The sequence below is a fragment of the Lontra canadensis genome, unplaced genomic scaffold, assembly GCF_010015895.1.
Source record: "Lontra canadensis isolate GAN:19392208 unplaced genomic scaffold, GSC_riverotter_1.0 scaffold151, whole genome shotgun sequence".
NCBI classification, from domain to species: domain Eukaryota; kingdom Metazoa; phylum Chordata; class Mammalia; order Carnivora; family Mustelidae; genus Lontra; species Lontra canadensis.
In genome coordinates this window covers 1195789-1217200 of record NW_022631145.1, presented here as the reverse complement: position 1 = coordinate 1217200, position 21412 = coordinate 1195789, and the positions used below count along the sequence as shown (strand labels likewise).

At 36.1% G+C, this 21412-nt stretch overlaps 1 protein-coding gene across 1 annotated transcript in view; it reads right to left on the bottom strand.

Moving 5' to 3' along the window:
* The window catches only part of IL1RAPL1 (interleukin 1 receptor accessory protein like 1), a 1455000-nt gene that overhangs the window by 1242749 nt on the left and 190839 nt on the right, over window positions 1–21412 (bottom strand). The window contains exon 2 of the mRNA XM_032844352.1: window positions 4659–4764. Coding sequence (XP_032700243.1) covers window positions 4659–4740 — 82 coding nt within the window. The 5' untranslated portion in view covers window positions 4741–4764. The remainder of the gene's footprint in view (window positions 1–4658; window positions 4765–21412) is intronic.

Genomic DNA, 21412 nt, shown 5'->3' with positions numbered 1-21412 from the left:
AATTCCAATGCAATAATATTTAAAGAATCATTTTCCTTGCCTTCTAGAAGATTTTGAACTGCACTTCAAGCTCACGAAGATACTCATGATTTGCAAGGGTTCACTGTCTTCATATAAACTCTTAGTATATCTTAGATACTGCTTATTCTGAGTTTATATCTTTTGCTTCAACAGTCTCACATTATACATTATAATAATTTCTATTTAAGAAAAAATGTTTTTCCTAAATGCCTATTTTACCTTTATTTTTCTAACACTTGTAGCATCCTCACTGATGTAATCCAACCTGAACTTTAAAGTCACTCCTTCATACATTCATGTAATCATCATTGCATGAAGATGTTTTATGGACTCCAGACTCTAAAACACATATCATATGTGACATTGTGGAGGTTATAAGCAAATATAAATCATGGCACTTGCACTCATCATCTTACATTTTATAGATGATTATGAGAGCAAAGAGAAACAAAACAAAACAATAAAAAAAAAGGTCTGGATCCCTTTCTGTTCCCAATTCTCTATATCTAGGTCCCTCTGGATTCAATTTATATTCCACAACCCCAACTCTTGGGCCAAATTACAACTCATACTTTAGTTCCCCAACAATACTATGAAGACATAGTATTTCATGGACTTTAACCCTTCAAGCAAAGTAATAACAGTATTTTTGTAGTTAAAAAGAAGTTCTACAAATAAACAGTGGGAATATTCAAAATATTGCAGACAAATACTATACCCATACTTTGTATATAACAGTCTTTTAACAGCTTATATTATACCCCTGCTTCTGAATCATATTCTAAATCCTCTTAGTCACACAAAATAAAAAATATGTAATAGCCATTTTGAACAGAGTCCATGCTACACTCTTGAAATAACCTTTTAAAGACATAGTATTTCATGGACTTTAACCCTTCAAGCAAAGTAATAAGAGTATTTTTGTAGTTAAAAAGAAGTTCTACAAATACACAGTGGGAATATTCAAAATAGGTTCTTTTGTTTGCAGACAAATACACTAATTAAAAAAAGGACAAAGGGGTGGAAGGAGGAGAGAAAAAGAGGAGAAAGCAAAGAGGAGGCAACAAAGAGAAGGAAAGGAAGAAATGAGAAAAGGAAGAAAAAGGGAAGAGAGAAAGAGAGACAGACAGACACACACACACACACACACACACACTCACTCACCCACCCACTCACACACACCAACGAGAACATTAAGCTAACCTTACTGGACTGGTGGAGATACAGACTCTCCAAGCAAGCATTTGCTTTACATGTGGTTTTTGTACAGAATTTGACAAAAGACAGCAACTCGAATGTTTATTTACTGAATTGCTACAGTGCTTCATAAACTAGAGGAGAATGGGTTTAATGATAATCTTTGCCTCTTTCTTCAAGTGGTTCTTATAAAAACTAAAAACAAGGTAGAAAATTGTTCCAAAAGAAAATCTATTGGGTACAAAGGCTAAAGATCTACTCCCAGTGATATTAAAGGCCTTCATTCTAAATGTAGGCAAAACTTTAAAACATGACCTGAGATACTAGATTCAATCCTTGCTTGTTATAATCATATATATATACAACAAAAGTGATATTTAAAGCAAAATGTCATAAAACTCAATTTTTAATATTTCAACCAAGAATGTTATGATGACAAAACTTCATTATACTTAATTTGTTCCTTAAATTCATAGCAATGGGGGTGTAAGGGAATGTGATAAAAATATTACAACTCCAGCCTGTTTATGAAGAGTTCCTATTGCTTTCAAATTAGTTCTGCTAGTAAGAAACAAATACCTACTTCTACATTTTTATGGAATGGCCATGTGTGTTTATCTAAAGTCAATGTTATAAACAAGTAATGTGACATAAAAAAATTCAGCATCACTAATGTGTACTATAATCATATTTAGTATGCTCTTAGTTATTAAAATATCTAGTTCTGGTTTTCTAGTAGTCACAGTGAATTAAAAATAGTATTTTAGCAAAATACACATGAAAAACATTGGGTTTTAAATGATGTTTACTATATTTTCAAAAAGATATATAAAATTAAAACTAAAAAAAAAACAATTAAATGATAAGAACAAAGAACAAGGATAAGTAGCCCTCTTGGTTAGTATGTGAAATCAAACATCAAAAATTGATTTTTATTCCCTGGCCTTGGTGACTCTGGTTTCATAGGCTGGACTAGGCATGAAGACTGAGCCATTAATCTTTTAAGGAGAAGATGCCAAGTGCACTCCTCTTCTACTTGATCTATGGATATCAGTAATGATGCTCTTTAGTAAGCTACATATCTGTTTCTCTTGACAAAGGTGACATGGTAACAGGCATCAGCTGAAATGAGTGTCAGCTATGAAAGTATATGGGTAAAGTAATATTATTTATTCCTAAATTGCATGCTTAGTATTCAAAAATCATACAAATAGACTTTTATCCAGTTGGGTCTTAACACACATATTGGGAGAAGCTATCTTAATTCACATTACACAGAAAAATAAATCAAACCTGCCACTTAATCTCAGTATCTGCCTTATTTATCATTTTTACATTATGATACAGAAAACATATTTGGCTTGGGAGATATTAAGTGGCTATGTGGCAACTATATTTGTTAATAGAGGAGAACAAAGTCTTAGAACTTCTGCCAAACGTAGAGCATCATTTTATTACCACTCTCTTAAAATAATTCTATCATTAAAATAGAAAATTGATTTTGAGACAGGTCATTGAGTTTTCTCAGGTCTCTGGAGCAGAAGGAGTTATGAATTTTCTAACTGTCCCAAATTTCTAGCACTGCTCCCTTGCTACTCAAACAAACAAAGTAAATCCTGATTTAATAGAAGTTTTTTCCTCCAAATTACAATTTATATAGACTAGACTTGTTACCACTATTTGATGGTAGAAAAAAGTCACATTTGCACTTTAATATACTAATCTTAAATCTGACATACACAAAAAGAACGAAAAAAATCTTTATGTAACCAAGTGTCATAATCAGAAAAAAATAAGTTTTTTAAGATTCATTCAGTATTTCTACTTTAATAGTTTCATTTTGTTTTAAAACTTGGACAGTTAAGTGTTTCCCTTCTATGTGGCCAGTATCTCAAATATCCATGTTAAGTGCTTTTAATGTAAATTGCCATTGGAGAAAATAGCACTGTTGTAGAAATTACCAGCTTCCTTCACTACCTGCTCCCTCTTGTATCTACTGTAAGTAACTCCCATAGGTATGCTCAACTTTCTGTACAAGTGGCAGAAAAAGAAATAAAAACATCTGGTATTTGCCAGTAACCCACTGGAATTACGGAAGTCACCACATCATAATCTTGCTCTAGGATTTTCTCCATTTAAAAAAATCCACCAGGAGGAACATATGAAATAATGTGTCAACATAGAAACACTATTTTTCCCATTGTCTACAACCACATCAATGGCAGATACAACAAATGTACAATAACCAGAAAGTTCTAGAGCCAAGAGGCTCAGTAAAATTCCTTTTTTTCTCAATCCTACATCATCCCCTTGTCCATATATGCACAAATATCCTTTAATTCCTCCCCAGACTTTCATCCAATGGAGGAGGGGGGGCTCATGAGAGCAGACTTGTTCTTTACTTCCCTTGCATGTGGACTTTTTCATAAGATAATCAATATGAGTTTGGAGCCTCTTAATCTAAGGGACTGAGAATGGTTGCTGTAGCCCCATCTAGGCCATTTCATTCCTTCTCATTTCTGAATTCCCAAGATACTTTTGTTTATACAATTCTTAATAATCACAACACCTTGCAGCCTCTTACACATTAACTCTTCTTTTTCCCACTGTCTCTCTAGAGCTAACATACAACACATTCTAGTTCTAGCAACTAAACACATTTCTTCCTCCACTATACTCAAAAACTATAGCTTCAAAAATTCTGTAACCCCACATAAAATGTGAGTGTGGCAAGTCACTTGTCACTTATTAGACAAAATGAAACTTCATGCTGGTAACAGTATTTATTCAATAGCCTCATACATTTCACTCACTCTAAGTATCAACAGTCAACTGAAAACCAAGATGTCTTATAACACAAAGCTTTCCATAAATTTCAACGTTATTCTGTTTAGCAGCTCCTTTCCTATTACCATTCTACTTTACCTCTGTACTTTTCTACTAACATGTTAAGATGTTTCCCCCATGACATTTTATTTAATAACTCTGGTGCTTTCTTTCTTTAAATACCTGCAAAATAATCTAGCAAATCAGCTGAAGTACAACCCTAAAAGGAATCTGCCCAAAGCATAGCTGATGTTGAAATGGTAACAGTAAAGTTAACATGAAAATAAGTCACAATATTTCCATGCAAAAGTTAAAATGACACTCTTCATAAACGAATATTGAAAATTGTATTATAAAATAAATAAAAGTACAAGCTTTTGGTTTTGGATCCCTACAAATTCATAGTAATTGATTATACAAGCTACATTTTTTCAACCTATTCCCATCTTTCTAATTCCATGTGAATAAGCTCCATTCATTTAAAAATGTGTCTGCAATATTTCCACAACATGGGCCCCCATTAATTATCAATCTCTCCACAAATGACACATGTGTGAATGTAGCACCATCACTTCAAGCCATAAAAGGAGAATAAAGGAAGATACACTGCTTACCAGAGCCTCTTTTGGTCACAACCTTCAAACTCTGAGTAAAAGTAGCATATAAGAGAATCAAGTGTGGAATCGGAGCTTTCATCTTCCAGCTTTTAAAGGCTGTTCCCTAAAGCAAAGATAAAAAAGAAAAACATACATTTAAAAAATATATAGCAATATGTTAAGATTTTTATTCAACTTTTGATCATGCACACAATTGGGGCAATGGGTATCACAAGAGTAAAGAATGTGAACAGAATCTGTATTATATTTTCCTATATGTGTGGTTACTAAGCAAAATCCAAACGGGTGGTGCCAAAATTATGTCTCCATAGGGCCACCAACTTGTTTTAAACTCTTAAGATCACATAAACCTTTTTAATTTCTCTTTAGAGTACTTAACTGCATTTAAGTAAGTAGAAACAATCCCTTCAAAAAGACTATTTCACTAACAATTTATTTTTAATATAAATTACCAAACACTGACATTTTTTAATGTTCCATGTTACAACAGAATATGATTTTATTCTGTATAATTCTTTCCCATCAAAAAGAAACAATAAATTTCTATGTCTGTAAAGATTTAATTATAATTTTATAATTCTCTTTCAAAAATCTCTAAAAGATACTTCAAGAGAATTTTAAGACTCTGTCTCTATTGAAAATAAGTACGCTGTCTCTGAAAGCTACAGAAAGATATATCATTTCTTCCTTTTACAAGGCTCTCAGAGGGATACTAGAAGGGAAATTAGCCTGGTGTTTAGATTTCAAAAGGGAGATAAATTTCATTTGAAATTAACTAAAATGAAACACTGTATTTCTTGGAAAATCACCCCTCTTTTATTTTTGTATAAGACTGAGATATTAGAGGTAAAAGACTGAATTTCAAAAAGTAGCAAGTCAGAACACAGTTCAAATATATTGTCAATCCATGACAGCACAAGTTTCTTTCCAAGACAGTTGAGGACTGATCATATTCAACTTTCAATTGCTATGACTTTATTAAAAATGAGGAAGCTGAAATGGTAGTTTGACAGTCACATATTTTGCTCTCCTATTGCTGCAGATACCTCTGAATATTTTTTTACCTCTGAATATTTCTAAATGATTAATTCATTTGCATTAATAAAAGTCTGTTAAGACACATTTTAATTCACAAGACAAAAATCACTATCTATTCACTTTCAGTAAAGTAATACCATCATCACTTTAGTCAGAAAGTCAGTGAATTTTTTAACTAAGTACTGTGAATAAGCTATTTTAACTCTAGCTCCTTTAAATGATGATAGCCTGTTTCAGTTTTCTAACCAAGGACCTTGAGTTCACATAAAGACATAAATGAAACCTAGCCTGAAAAACCAACTCATCAGACACATTTGACAAACTGCCACATCACAGTGCAAGCCTGAGTCATGGATTCCTAAAACCTGAATCCCATTTCCCAGCCACTAAACTAACTAGAGCTGCAGGAAATCTTCAAGTTGGTATCTTCAGCCTTCAGGTTAGCCATGAGAATCAGTTCCTCTCTCAGGGTGAGTTTAATCAGCGTTACCCAAGAAACTCCAGGATTCAACCATACACTGCAGTACCTTCCAGCTTAACTATTTTATTACTTTACTCTTGTTCAAAATACTACTTCATCAGTCATTTCGTTTCCTTTTTTTTTTTAATTTTATTTTTTATAAACATATATTTTTTTTCCCCCAGGGGTACAGGTCTGTGAATCGCCAGGTTTACACACTTCACTGCACTCATCATAGCACATACCCTCCCCAATGTCCATAATAACCCCACCCCCCCTCCTAAACCCCCTCCCCCCAGCAACCCTCAGTTTGTTTTGTGAGATTAAGAGTCACTTATGGTTTATCTCCCTCCCAATCCCATCTTGCTTCATTTAATCTTCTCCTACCCACTTAACCCCCCATGTTGCATCTCCTCTCCCTCATATCAGGGAGATCATAAGATAGCTGTCTTTCTCCGATTGACTTATTTCGCTAAGCTTGACACCCTCTAGTTCCATCCACGTCCTCGCAAATGGCAAGATTTCATTTCTTTTGATGGCTGCATAGTATTCCATTGTGTATATATACCACATCTTCTTTATCCATTCGTCTGTTGATGGACATCTAGGTTCTTTCCATACTTTGGCTATTGTAGACATTGCTGCTATAAACATTCGGGTGCATGTGCCCCTTTGGATCACTACGTTTGTATATTTAGGGTAAATACCCAGCAGTGCAATTGCTGGGTCATAGGGTAGTTCTATTTTCAACATTTTGAGGAACCTCCATGCTGTTTTCCAGAGTGGTTGCACCAGCTTACATTCCCACCAACAGTGTAGGAGGGTTCCCCTTTCTCCGCATCCTCGCCAGCATCTGTCATTTCCGGACTTGTTAATTTTAGCCATTCTGACTGGTGTGAGGTGGTATCTCATTGTGGTTTTGATTTGTATTTCCCTGATGCCAAGTGATATGGAGCACTTTTCCATGTGTCTGTTGGCCATCTGGATGTCTTCTTCGCAGAAATGTCTGTTCATGTCTTCTGCCCATTTCTTGATTGGGTTATTTGTTCTTTGGGTGTTGAGTTTGCTAAGTTCTTTATAGATTCTGGACATTAGCCCTTTATCTGATATGTCGTTTGCAAATATCTTCTCCCATTCTGTCAGTTGTCTTTTGGTTTTGTTAACTGTTTCCTTTGCTGTGCAAAAGCTTTTGATCTTGATAAAATCCCAATAGTTCATTTTTGCCCTTGCTTCCCTTGCCTTTGGCGATGTTCCTAGGAAGATGTTGCTGCAGCTGAGGTCGAACAGGTTGCTGCCTGTGTTCTCCTCAAGGATTTGGATGGATTCCTTTCTCACATTGAGGTCCTTCATCCATTTTGAGTCTATCTTTGTGTGTGGTGTAAGGAAATGATCCAATTTCACTTTTCTGCATGTGGCTGTCCAATTTTCCCAACACCATTTATTGAAGAGGCTGTCTTTTTTCCATTGGACATTCTTTCCTGCTTTGTCAAAGATTAGTTGACCATAGAGTTGAGGGTCTATTTCTGGGCTCTCTATTCTGTTCCATTGATCTATGTGTCTGTTTTTGTGCCAGTACCATGCTGTCTTGATGATGACAGCTTTGTAGTAGAGCTTGAAGTCTGGAATTGTGATGCCACCAACTTTGGCTTTCTTTTTCAATATTCCTTTGGCTATTCGAGGTCTTTTCTGGTTCCATATAAATTTTAGGATTATCTGTTCCATTTCTTTGAAAAAAATGGATGGTACTTTGATAGGAATTGCATTAAATGTGTAGATTGCTTTAGGTAGCATAGACATTTTCACAATATTTATTCTTCCAATCCAGGAGCATGGAACATTTTTCCATTTCTTTGTGTCTTCCTCAATTTCTTTCATGAGTACTTTATAGTTTTCTGTGTATAGATTCTTAGTCTCTTTGGTTAGGTTTATTCCTAGGTATCTTATAGTTTTGGGTGCAATTGTAAATGGGATGGACTCCTTAATTTCTCTTTCTTCTGTCTTCTTGTTGGTGTAGAGAAATGCAACTGATTTCTGTGCATTGATTTTATATCCTGACAATCTACTAAATTCCTGTACAAGTTCTAGCAGTTTTGGAGTGGAGTCTTTTGGCTTTTCCACATATAGTATCATATCATCTGCGAAGAGTGATAGTTTGACTTCTTCTTTGCCGATTTGGATGCCTTTAATTTCTTTTTGTTGTCTGATTGCTGAGGCTAGGACTTCTAGTACTATGTTGAATAGCAGTGGTGATAACGGACATCCCTGCCGTGTTCCTGACCTTAGTGGAAAAGCTTTCAGTTTTTCTCCATTGAGAATGATACTTGCGGTGGGTTTTTCATAGATGGCTTTGATAATATTGAGGTATGTGCCCTCTATCCCTACACTTTGAAGAGTTTTGATCAGGAAGGGATGCTGTACTTTGTCAAAAGCTTTTTCAGCATCGATGGAGAGTATCATATGGTTCTTGTTCTTTCTTTTATTGATGTGTTGTATCACATTGATTGATTTGCGGATGTTGAACCAACCTTGCAGCCCTGGAATAAATCCCACTTGGTCCTGGTGAATAATCCTTTTAATGTACTGTTGAATCCTATTGGCTAGTATTTTGGTGAGAATTTTTGCATCTGTGTTCATCAAGGATATTGGCCTGTAGTTCTCTTTTTTGATGGGATCCTTGTCTGGTTCTGGGATCAAGGTGATGCTGGCCTCATAAAATGAGTTTGGAAGTTTTCCTTCCATTTCTATTTTTTGGAACAGTTTCAGGAGAATAGGAATTAGTTTTTCCTTAAATGTTTGGTAGAATTCCGCCGGGAAGCTGTCTGGCCCTGGGCTTTTGTTTGTTTGGAGATTTTTGATGACTGTTTCAATCTCCTTACTGGTTATGGGTCTGTTCAGGCTTTCTATTTCTTCCTGGTTCAGTTGTGGTAGTTTTGTTTCTATTTTTGCACACAAGCTAGTCCACAATTTTATTTCTTAAAACTAAATTGATTTGGAAAGCATCAATTTGGTAATGTCCAGATCTTTAATTGAGCCTCTTGAAATGCTGTGTATTAGGGAAAGGTATATATAGCATATCACAGATTCAACATTTTGATCAACCTACAATAATCTTTACAAACCTCTTTGATATAATTTATACTTTATCTTGAAAGACAGATCAAAGGTATCTACTCATAAACATCCAAGCTTTGCTATACTTGTTGCATAATTAAAATCCTTACCCACAAATACCAATACCAACTATATATAAATACAGTGATGTTCTTTGTACATTCTTATTGTCACATGATGGCTCATCATATCAATGACTTAGTTTCTAGTAGCTTCAAGTTATGGATGGATGGACCTGAAATTATCTGCCTGTGTCCTGTTAATACCATCACCATGTAACTTCATGTAAACCACTGGACACCTTAAAGAGAATGAGCATATTACAGTGGTTTTGAGCAATCAGTCTAGGTTCTTATCCTACTTTCACCACCTATTAGCTGTGTCATTTTGGGCAAATAACCTCTCTGTGACTAGTTTCTTCATTTGAAAAAGAGGTATCATTACAGTATATAGCATAGTACCTAGAAGAGCACTGGTACATAAACAAAGTCAATAAATGAAAGCTGCTGTTGTTACTGTTTACACTACAGTTGATGCTGTTGCCATTATTGTTAACACTATCATAGATACAACTCACATCCTCTCATCTGAGAAACTTTCTATATATACAAGCTTTCTTTACAGCCTACCTCAAGCTATTAGCTTATCTCTTTAATTTTATGTCTTTCTATCTTCCTAGACTTGAAGTCCCATCAGGGTGAATATGTTTTATTCATCTTTTTATTTCCAATGCTCAAGAAATTTTAGCTGAAAAAGTGAATGAATGACAGATTGAATGTGGCTGCTATTACATGAAGTTGAAATCTGGCGTTCAAACTCATCATTTGGTAAAGACTTATTAAACATATAGTAGTTACAAGATGCTATGCTATGGTGTAGTGGGGACACAAAGACAATGCAATGCATTCTAATAAAGAAGGCTCATAGACCAATAAAGGAAACAAATGCTTACCTACTTAATTAGACTGGCCCTATTGCCATATGGTGAGTATAATGTGCTGAGGGAATAGAGAGAAAGATCTATTAATTCTGCTTGAGGTTGGTCTGGCAGAGTCACAGCAAAGAGCTTTCAGAGGAAGAAGCATTTCAGTTAGGTCATAAAGGAAAGATTTTTTCTTTTTTAAGGTAAAGAGACTTCTGGGTCTAGGATAAAGTATAACAGAAATTGTCACTCTGGTAGACAGAATAATGCCCACCCACAAACACATTCACATCCTGGAACTAGTGAACATGTTACTTTGTATGTCAAAGGGATTTTGAAGATGTGATTCAATTAAGGATTTTGCAATGGAAGATTATGACTCAAGTAAGCACAATGCAATTAAAAGCATCCTTATAAAAGGGCAGTGAAAGAATGATATTCATAGAGACAGAATATAAAGATGGAGGCAAAGGTCAGAGATTGGAGTGATGTGTGGCAAACATGGAGGAAGAGGACATGTGCCAAGGAATGAAAATGAAAAGGCAAGAAAGCAGATTCTCCCCTAGATCTTCCAGAAAATATGCAGTCATATCAACACTTTGATTTTACCCAGGTGAGTCCAATGCATTTTGAACTCCTAACCACCATAACTAAAACATCAAAAATTGGGTTGTTTTAAACCACTTAATTTATGGTAATTTGTCACAGGAGCAAAATGAAACTAATACAGAAAGGATGTGAAATGGCAGGTTCTAGTAACAAAGTATAAAGAAACCACAGGTTGAGAATGGTAGTGACAGAAATAAAAGATGTCAGGGGTGCCTAGGTGGCTCAGTGGGTTGAGCACCTGACTCTTAATTTCAGCTCAGGTCATGACCTCAAGATCATGAGATCAAGTACCACTTCAGGCTTGGCACTGGGTGGGGAGCCTACTTGGGATTCTCTCCCCCTAGCCCTTTGCACTTCCCCCACCCCTGCTCTTGCATGCATGCACACACACTCTCTAAAAAAATAAAAAAAAACACAAAAATATTTTAAAAAATACAAATGTCAATGTGAGATTGTTAACAGCAAGCTATGCTAGGTGAGAATCTGGGACTTTTTCCTCATGCTCCCTATGATGTTTTTTACTCGCATAGTGTCTAACTTCATCCAAGAATATTTCATGCAGCTTCACTTTCTTAACCTCTTTATCTTGAAAAGATTATGTATACTGACTGTTTCTTCAGAGTACACATGATGACTCACTTGAAATTCTGACCTATCCCCTTTGCACACAATCCTAAGAATTCTATGCAGTATAGACAACAAAGAACCAATGGATGCTTGAAAGTGAAAAATCCATTTTAGAAAGCATAGTCTGAAGGTGGAAGAAACTAGTTAGCAGGCAGTAGCATAGGAAGTTGAAGAGGAAGGTCGGCCATAATGCAATAGAGGTGAATGCTGAAAAAACAGAATTTATTTGGGAATAACGAGAGTTCAGGGATATTAAAGGAAGTAGTATTAAAAAGCAAGCTTTGAAAGTGGATCTGAGGCATTTATTTTGAGCAACTAGGTCTGTTGTGACCCTATTTACCAATATATAGAAACAGAAAGACATTTTGCACACTGAGGATGGAGAACTATATGAAATTATATTTAAGGCACATCAATTTTAAACAGCCCATGGAATCTCCTACTAGAATGGTCTTGCAGATAATTAAAAATGTTAGCCAGAAGCTCAGTGTAAAGATGGAAAATGATAATATTGTAATTTTAGCTGAAGTTAAAGACATGGATTATAATAAATGGGAAGAAAGCACAGAAAAAAACAGAGGAGAAGGCTTACATTTTCACCTCTGGAGCCTACAAATGTTTATGAGACAGCAAAGGTAATCAAAGGGAGAAGAGAGGGAAAAAAATCAGACAGTAAAGGGAGATCTTATATACAGTAAGGGTAAAAAGAAACAAACCTAGCTTTAGATTTAAGATACTGCCAGTGATACCAGCTACTCATTTGATTAAACAAATGGGAGCATAATCAGAGAATTTAATGAGGAAAATAAGCTTCATTTGTTTGTTTCTAAATAGTAGGACAGGTGTCCAAGTTCAGAATAGAGAATCTGAGGGATAACTATAGTTGAGAATGAAGAAGATCCGAACTTACATGTAAACTGAAGCCAAGGGAAGCAGACCCAGAGAAAGGAGGTAAATCTAGAAAAGAGAGATATTAGTATGGACAAGTTGGGACACCTTTTACAAGCAGAAGAAAAAATAAGTATGCAGGATGAATACAAAGTCCAGTTTGGAAGTAAAATGGAAGGAGGTAGCACTGGTTTGTTTTATTCCACTTTCATCGAAAAGCATACAGAACTGGTTTTAGAATGAGAATGAAATGCATTTAGAGTCTTACTGTAGGTTAGGTTTAGCAAGCAACTTCATCTCTTTAAGTCCCAGTTTTCTCATCTCTGAAACATGGACATGAGTATGTGAGATATTTATTTTAGCTTATTTCATTCTTGACGTACTATTCCCGAATAGTGAGGTAGCAAATTCCTACTTCAAATTTTTAAAACCTTTAAATAATTGCCTTTATAGTACCTACCACAATATTTAACAATGACATTTCACTATATATATTTTAAAATGCTAACTCTCTTCCTGTCTCCTTTCTTTCCACTCTTGCCTGGTATATAAAAATTGTGCTAAAAAATGGTCCATTTTAGTCCTTAAAGTTTTTATGTAGCTAAACTCAAAAGTATACCATTTTCCACTCTAATAAAGAACATTTGAGGTATCCATTTGTACATGTCATGAAGTATTTTACCAGGCACAATTTACATAAAACAATTCATATTAAAACAGTGGTACATATATTCTCTATGGAGATGATAAACACAGGGTTTTTTTTTTAAATTTTTATTGTGTTAGGTTAGTCTCCATATAATACATCATTAGTTTTTGATGTAGTATTCCAACATTCATTGTTTACATATAACACCCAGTGCTCCATGCAATACATGCCCTCCTTAATAACCACAACCAGGCTCACCCATCTCCCCACTCCACCCCCTTCTAAAACCCTCCATTTGTTTCTCGGAGTCCACAGCCTCTCATGGTTCATATCCCACTCTGATTTCTGCCCCTTCCCTTTTCCATTCCTTCTCCTAATATCCTCCATGTTATTCCTTAGGTTCCACAAGTAAGTGAAAGTATGTGACAACTGACTCTGCTTGACTTATTTCACTCAGCATAATCTCCTCTAGTTCCACCATGTTGATGCAAAAGTTCTTTCTGATAGCGGATAATATTCCATTGTATATATCTATTCATCTGTTAATGGGCATCTTGGCTCTTTCCACAGTTTCACTATTGTGCACATTGCAGCTATGAACATTGGGATGCATATGGCCCTTCTTTTCACTACATCTGTATCTTTGGGGTAAATAACCAGTAGTGCAATTGCTGGGTCATAGTGTAGCTCTATTTTTAATTTTTTGAGGAATCTCCGCACTCATTTCCAAAGTGGCTGCACCAACTTGCATTCCTTCCAACAGTGTAAGAGGATTCCCCTTTCTCCACATCCTCTCCAACATTTGTTATTTCCTGCCTTGTTAATCTTTGTGATTCTATCTGGTATAAGGTGGTATCTCAGTGTGGTTTTGATTTTAATTTCCCTGATGACTGCCTAATGATGATGAACATTTTTTCATGTGTATGCTAGCCATTTGTATGTTTTCATTGGAGGAGTGTCTCTTCATGTTTTCTGCCCATTTTTGACTGGATTATGTTTTTTGGGTGTTGAATTTAAGAAGTTCTTTATAGATCTTCAATATTAGCCCTTTGTAGTGTCATTTGCGAATATCTTCTCCCATTCCGTGGATTGCCTCTTTGTTTTGTTGACTGTTGCCTTTGCTGTGCAGATGATTTTTTATCTTGATGAAGTCCCAAAAGTTCATTTTCACTTTTGTTTCCCTTGCCTTCAGAGATGTGTCTTGAAAGAATTGGCTGTGGCCAATGTTGTTACAATGTTGTTACAATGTAGGTTACTGCCTACGTTCTCTTTAGGATTGCCTACGTTCTCTTTAGGATTTTCATAAATTCCTGCCTCATATTGAGGTCTTTCATCCATTTTGAGTTTATCTTAGCATATGGTGTAAGAGAATGGTCAAATTTTGTTCTTCTATACATAACTGTCCAATTTTCCCAGCACCATTTATTGAAGAAACTTCTTTCCACTGTATATTTTTTCCTGCGTTGTCAAAGATTATTTGCCATAGAGTTGTGGGTCCATATCTAGGCTCTCTACCCTGTTCCATTGGTCTATGTTTCTGTTTTTGTGGCAGTACCATGCTGTCTTGGTGATCACAGCTTTATAATAAAGTTTGAAATCAGGCAATGTGATGCCCTCAGCTTTGTTTTTCTTTTTCAACATTTCCTTAGCAATTCATGGTCTTCTGGTTCTATACAAATTTTAGGATTACTTGTTTCAGCACTTTGGAAACTGCCAATGGTATTTTGATCAGGATGGTGTTGAAAATATAGATTGCTCTGGGCACCATAGATATTTTAACAATGATAAACAGAGGTTCTAAAAGATTCTGCAACTAAAATTAACCAAAAAAGCAAAATATTTAAAATTAGCCCCAGAGAAACTTGTTTCTTCTGTCATGAACTTATGACAATTACTTTTTTTAATTTAAATACTATTAGCCAACATAGAGTACATCATTAGTTTCAGATATAGTGTTAAATAATTCATCAGTTGTGTATAATATCCAGTGCTTATGACAATTATCTTGAGGAAAACCAACCACACAGAATTTATGAAGACATTTAAACATTTACTTTTCCATTTGAGTGCCTACCATGTTTTAGATACTGTTTTAAGCATTAAGAATACAAAACCATGAGGAAATAGTCACTATAGCCAAGAAAAACATGAGAAATCAATGATTATAACAAAGGGATACATGTTGGAAGAATTCTCAAGTCTATGGAACATGCTCAGTGCTGCCTAGAGATGTCATGAAAACATTCTCAGAGGAGTGTGACATTTCAGCTAACGTTGGACCGGAACAGAAAGGGTTTAAAAAGTGATGGTCAGGGGCACCTGGGTGGCTCAGTGGGTTAAAGCCTCTGCCTTCAGCTCAGGTCATGATCCCAGGGTCCTGGGATCGAGCCCCACATCGGGCTCTCTGCTCAGTGGGGAGCCTGCTTCCTCCTCTCTCTCTGCCTGCTTGTGATCTCTGTCTGTCAAATAAATAAATAAATAAACCTTAAAAAAAATTTAAAAAAAAGTGATAGTCAATAGAGGCAGGTAAAAGGGAATAGAAAGAGTACAAGATGCATTTGAAAAATCACTAGAGAAAATAAAATTATATACTTGACAACTATTCAATATGGGTTGAGATAAGTAGGCAAGTGTATATGTTTAGATCATCCAAAATGAAGTATTAAGTCATTAGAATAACTATTTGGGGGAGGAGCAAGATGGTTGAGGAGTAGGATGCTGAAATATCACCAAGTCCCAGGAATTCAGCTAGATAGTTATCAAACCATTCTCAACACCTACAAACTCAATAGGAGACAGAAGAGAAGAGCAGCAATTCTAGGAACATAAAATAAACCACTTTCTGGAAGGTAGGACATGCGAAGTGAATCAGAAGTAAAGGGAAGATAGACCAATGCAGGAGGGCCTGGCTCCAGCCAAATGAGAGAACAGCTGAGCACAAAATCAGAACATTTAGAAGTCTGCTCCACTGAGGGAAGTCACTCCAGAGGCTAAGTGGGGGGTGGAGCCCTTGTGAGGACAGTGTGGTCTAGGGACCTGCAGGGACACAAAAATACCAGGGGTGTCTGAGTGTGGCAGAGCTCCCAGGTATTGGAGTGAAGAAGCTAGCCGCAGAGATGGAGGCAAGCAGTGCACTCTGGATTACCTTAAAACCGTGATCTGTGCAAGCAATGCACTCTGGATTACCTTAAAACCGTGATCTGTACTCAGCTCTGGATTACCTTAAAACCGTGATCCAAGGCACAGTTGGGCCTCTGCACTTCAAGCACGGACCCCACGAGCAGCAGATCTGGGGAGACCCCCTTCTTCCTCTCCCGGGAGGAGTGGAGCAGGAATATGCTGTAGGAATATGCTGGGTTTGGAGACTCCAAATGGGGCTGTTCTCCAGAGATAGAAACTCTCAATCAAACGCCTGGTGAGCTTGGAGTGTGGACAGAGACCAGGGAGATGGGAGGGACTGACGGCTTTTCTCTGAGGGTGCACTGAGGAATGGGGCTCTGAGCTCTCAGCTCCTATGGGGCCAGAGATTGGGAGGCCACCACCTGCATTCCCACCCTCCAAAGCTATATGGAAAGTGTTCAGGAAACAAATGCTACGGAGAGTGAACATGAGCAGATTACTTAGCCGGGACCCTGGCAAGGGTGGTGCAATTCCGCATCAGTCAAAGACATTTAAGAATCAATGCAACAGACCACTCCCCCAGAAGATCAGCAAGAACATCCAGCTAGGACTAAATTTACTGATCGATGTGAACTGCAGAATTCCAGAGCTAGAGAAAGCAAAACATAGAATTCATGGTCTTTTTCTCATGATCCTTTAATCTTTCACAGTTAAAATTTTTAAACGTTATGCTTTTCTTATTCTATTTTTTTATTAATCCTCTTTCATATTTTAACATTTTTAACTGTTTTTTCTTAACAATGCTTTTTTCAAAATCTTTTTAAATTTTCATTGTTACAATCATATTTTATCCCTTCACTGTATTTAACCTTATATCTTGTATACATATAGGGTTTTTTTTCTTTAAAATTTAGGGATATAATTTCTTCTAATAGATCAAAATATACTCTAAATCTAGGGCATGGCTTTGTTCTAGTCTCCAGCCTGATCACATTCTTTCCTCTTTTTTTCTCTTTTTTCAACCAACTTCTTATCTTATCACTTCCTTTTTTAGAATCCTTTTTAATTTTCATCTTTACGGTCATGTTCCATCCTTTCCTCATGCTTAACCTTATTTTTGCATATATATATTTTTTCTTTCTTTAAAGTTTTAGGAGGTAGTTTCTTCTAACAGACCAAATACTAACAGACCAAAATACACCCAAAATCAAGTATGTGGCTCTGTCCTATTCACCAGTCTAAATATATAAATATTTTGTTCTTTTGTCCCTCTTTCATCTCCCCCAGTTACAGGTCTCTTCTGATTTGGTTAGTGTATATTTTTCTGAGGCCCTTGCTACCCTTTTAGTATTTTGTTCCCTCATTCATCTATTCTTACCTGGAAAAAAATGACAAGGTAGAAAAACTCAACACACACAAAAAAGAACAAGCGGCAGTACCAATGATTGGGAACCTCACTGTGTCTCTCTCTGTCAAATAAATAAAAAAAGTCTTTTTTAAAAAGCTATTACTGAGGTGCAATAAAAATTGCAGGTTCTTACTGCTAAAATAAAAGAGGCAGACAATAGAATTAGTGATATAGAAGACCAAATGATGGAGAATAAAGAAGCTGAGCAAAAGAGAGACAAACAACTACTGGACCACAGGGGGAGAATCTGAGACATAAGTGATACCATAAGATGAAAGATTATTAGAATAATTAGGATCCCAGAAGAAGAAGAAAGAGAAAGAGGGGCAGAAGGTATACTGGAGCAAGCTATAGCAGAAAATTTCTCTAATTTGGAGAAGAGAACAAGCATCAAAATCAAGGATGCACAGAGAACCCCCCTCAAAATCAATAAAAATAGGTACACACCCCATCATCTAATAGTAAAACTTACAAGTCTCAGCGAAAAAGAGAAAATCCTGAAAGCAGCTCAGGACAAGAGGTCTCTAACACACAATGGTAGAAATATTAGATTGGCAGCAGACTTATCCACAGAGAACTGGCAGGCCAGAAAGGACTGGCATAATATATTCAGAGCATTCATGAGAAAAATATTCAGCCAAGAATACTATATCCAGCTAGGCTGTCATTAAAAATAGAAGGAGACAAGAAAAGCTTCCAGGAAAAACTAAAATTAAAAGAATTGGCAAACACCAAACCAGCCCTACAGGATATATTGAAAGGGGTCCTCTAAGCAAAGAGAGAGCCTAAAAGTAACAGACAAGAAAGGAGCAGGTACAATACACAGTAACAGTCACCTTACAGGCAATACAATGGCACTAAATTCATATTTTTTCAATAGTTATCCTGAACGTAAATGAGTTAAATATCCCCAATCAAAAGATACAGGGTATCAGAATGGATAAAAATACAACACCCATCAACATGTTGTCTACAGGAAACTTATTTTAGACCCAAAGACATCTCCAGATTTAAAGCAAGGGGGTGGAAAACAATTTACCGGGCTAATGGATATCAAAAGAAGGCTGGGGTGGCAATCCTTAGATCACATAAATTAGATTTTAAGCCAAAGAATATAACAAGAGATGAGAAAGAACACTATATCATACTCAAGGGGTCTGGCCAACAAGATCTGACAATTTAAAATATCTATGCCCCTAACATGGGAGCAGCCAATTATATAAACCAATTAATATTGAAATCAAAGAAACACATTGACAATAATACAATAATAGTAGGGGACTTTAACACCGTCCCTCACTGAAATGGACAGATCATCTAAGCAAAAGATCAACAAGGAAATAAATGCTTTAAATAACACACTGGACGAGATGGAAATCACAGATATATTTAGAACATTCCATCCCAAAACAACAGAATAACATTCTTCTCTAGTGCACATGGAACATGCTCCAAAATAGATCACATTCTGGATCACAAATCAGGTCTCAACCGGTACCAAAAGATTAGGATCACTCCCTGCATATTTTCAGACCACAATGCTCTGAAGCTAGAACTCAATCACAAGAGGAAAGTTGGAAAGAATTCAAATACATGGAGGCTAAAGAACATCCTACTAAAGAATGAATGGGTCAACCAGAATATTAAGAAAAAATTTTAAAAATTCATGGAAACAAATGAAAATGAAAATTCAACCATTCAAAATCCTTGGGACACAACAAAGGCAGTCCTGAGAAGAAAGTATATAGCAATACAAGCCTTTCTCAAGAAACAAAAAAGGTCTCAAGTACACAACCTAACCCTACGCCTAAAGGAGCTGGAGAAAGAAAAGCAAAGACAGCCTAAACCTAGCAGGAGAAGAGAAATAATAAATATCAGAGCAGAAATCAGTGATATAGAAACCAAAAGAACTGTAGAAAAGATCAGCAAAACTAGGAGCTGGTTCTTTGTAAGAATTAATAAGATTGATAAACTCTTAGCCAGACTTATCAAAAAGAAAAGAGAAAGGACCCAAATTAATAAAATAATGAATGAAAGAGGAGAGATCATGACCAACACCAAAAAAAATACAGACAGTTTTAAGAATGTATTATGAGCAACTATATACCGGCAAATATGAAAATCTGGATGAAATGGATGCATTCTTAAAGACACAAAAACTACCAAAACTGAACCAGGAAGAAATAGAAAACCTGAACAGACCCATAACCAGTAAGGAGATTGAAGCTGTCATCAAAAATTTCCCAACAAACAAGAGCCCACGGACAGATGGCTTCCCCAGGGAATTCTACCAAATGTGTAAAGAAGAATCAATACCTATTCTCTTGAAACTGTTCCCAAAAAAAATAGAAATAAAAGGAAAACTTCCCAACTCATTTTATGAGACCAGCATTACCTTGATCCCGAAAATGGACAAAGACCCCACCAAAAAGGAGAATTAGAGACCAATATCCCTGATGAATATGGATGTAAAAATTCTCAACAAGATACTGGCCAAAAGGATCCAACAGAACATTAATTCATCACAACCAGGTGGGATTTATTCCTGGGCTGCAAGGCTGGTTCAACATCCACAAATCAATCAATGTAATATATTACATTAATAAAAGAAAAAACAAGAACCATATGATCCTCTCAACAGGCACAGAAAAGTCATTTGACAAAGTATACCATCATTTCTTGATCAAAACTCTTCAGAGTGTAGGGATAGAGGGTACATAACACATAATATCATAAAAGTCATCTATGAAAAATCACAGCAAATATCATTCTCAATGCAGAAACACTGACAGCTTTTTCCCTAAAGTTAGGAACATGGCAGGGATGACCCCTATCACCACTGCTGTTCAACAAAGTAGTAGGAGTCCTAGCCTCAGCAATCAGACAAAGAAAAGAAATAAAAGCATCTGAAATGACAAAGAAGAAGCCAAACTCTCACTCTTTACAGATATACTTTCTGTGGACTCCAAAACTGCTACAACTCATACAAGAATTCAGTAAAGTGTCAGGATATAAAATCAATTGCATTTCTATACACCAACAGCAAGACAAAAGAAAGAGAAATTAAGGAGTCGATCCCATTTACAATTGCATACAAAAACATAAGATACCTAGGAACAAACCTAACCAAAGAGACTAAGAATCTGTACTCAGAAAACTATGAAGTACTCATGAAAGTAATTGAGGAAGACATAAAGAAATGGAAAAACACTCCATGCTCATGGACTGGAAGAATAAATATTGTGAAAATGTCTATGCTACCTAAAGCAATCTACACATTTAATGCAATCCCTATCAAAATACCATTAATTTTTTCAAAGAAATGGAACAAATAATCCTAAAATTTATATGGAACCAGAAAAGACCTCAAATGGCCACAGGAATGTTGAAAAAAAAAAAAAAAAACCAAAGTTGGTAGCATCGCAATTCCAGACTTCTAGCTCTATTACAAAGCTATAATCATCAAGACAGTAGGGTACTGGCACAAACACAGACACATAGATCAGTGGAAAAGACAGAGAGCCCAGAAATGAACCCTCAAATCTATGGTCAACTAATCTACAACAAAGCAGGAAAGTATTTCCAATGGAAAAAAGACGGACTCTTCAACAAATGGTGTTGGGAAATTGGACAGCCACATGCAGGAGAATGAAACTGGACCATTTTCTTACACCACACAAAAAACCAGACTCAAAATGGATGAAAGACCTCAATGTGAGACAAGAATCCATCAAAATCCTTGAGGAAAATATAGGTAGCAACCTCCTTGACCTCAGCTGCAGCAACTTCTTCTTAGAAACAGCACCAAATGCAAGGGAAGCAAGGGCAAAAATGAACTAATGGAACTTCATCAAGTTCAAAAGCTTTTGCCCAGCAAAGCAAACAGTCAACAAAACCAAAAGACACAGAATGGGAGAAG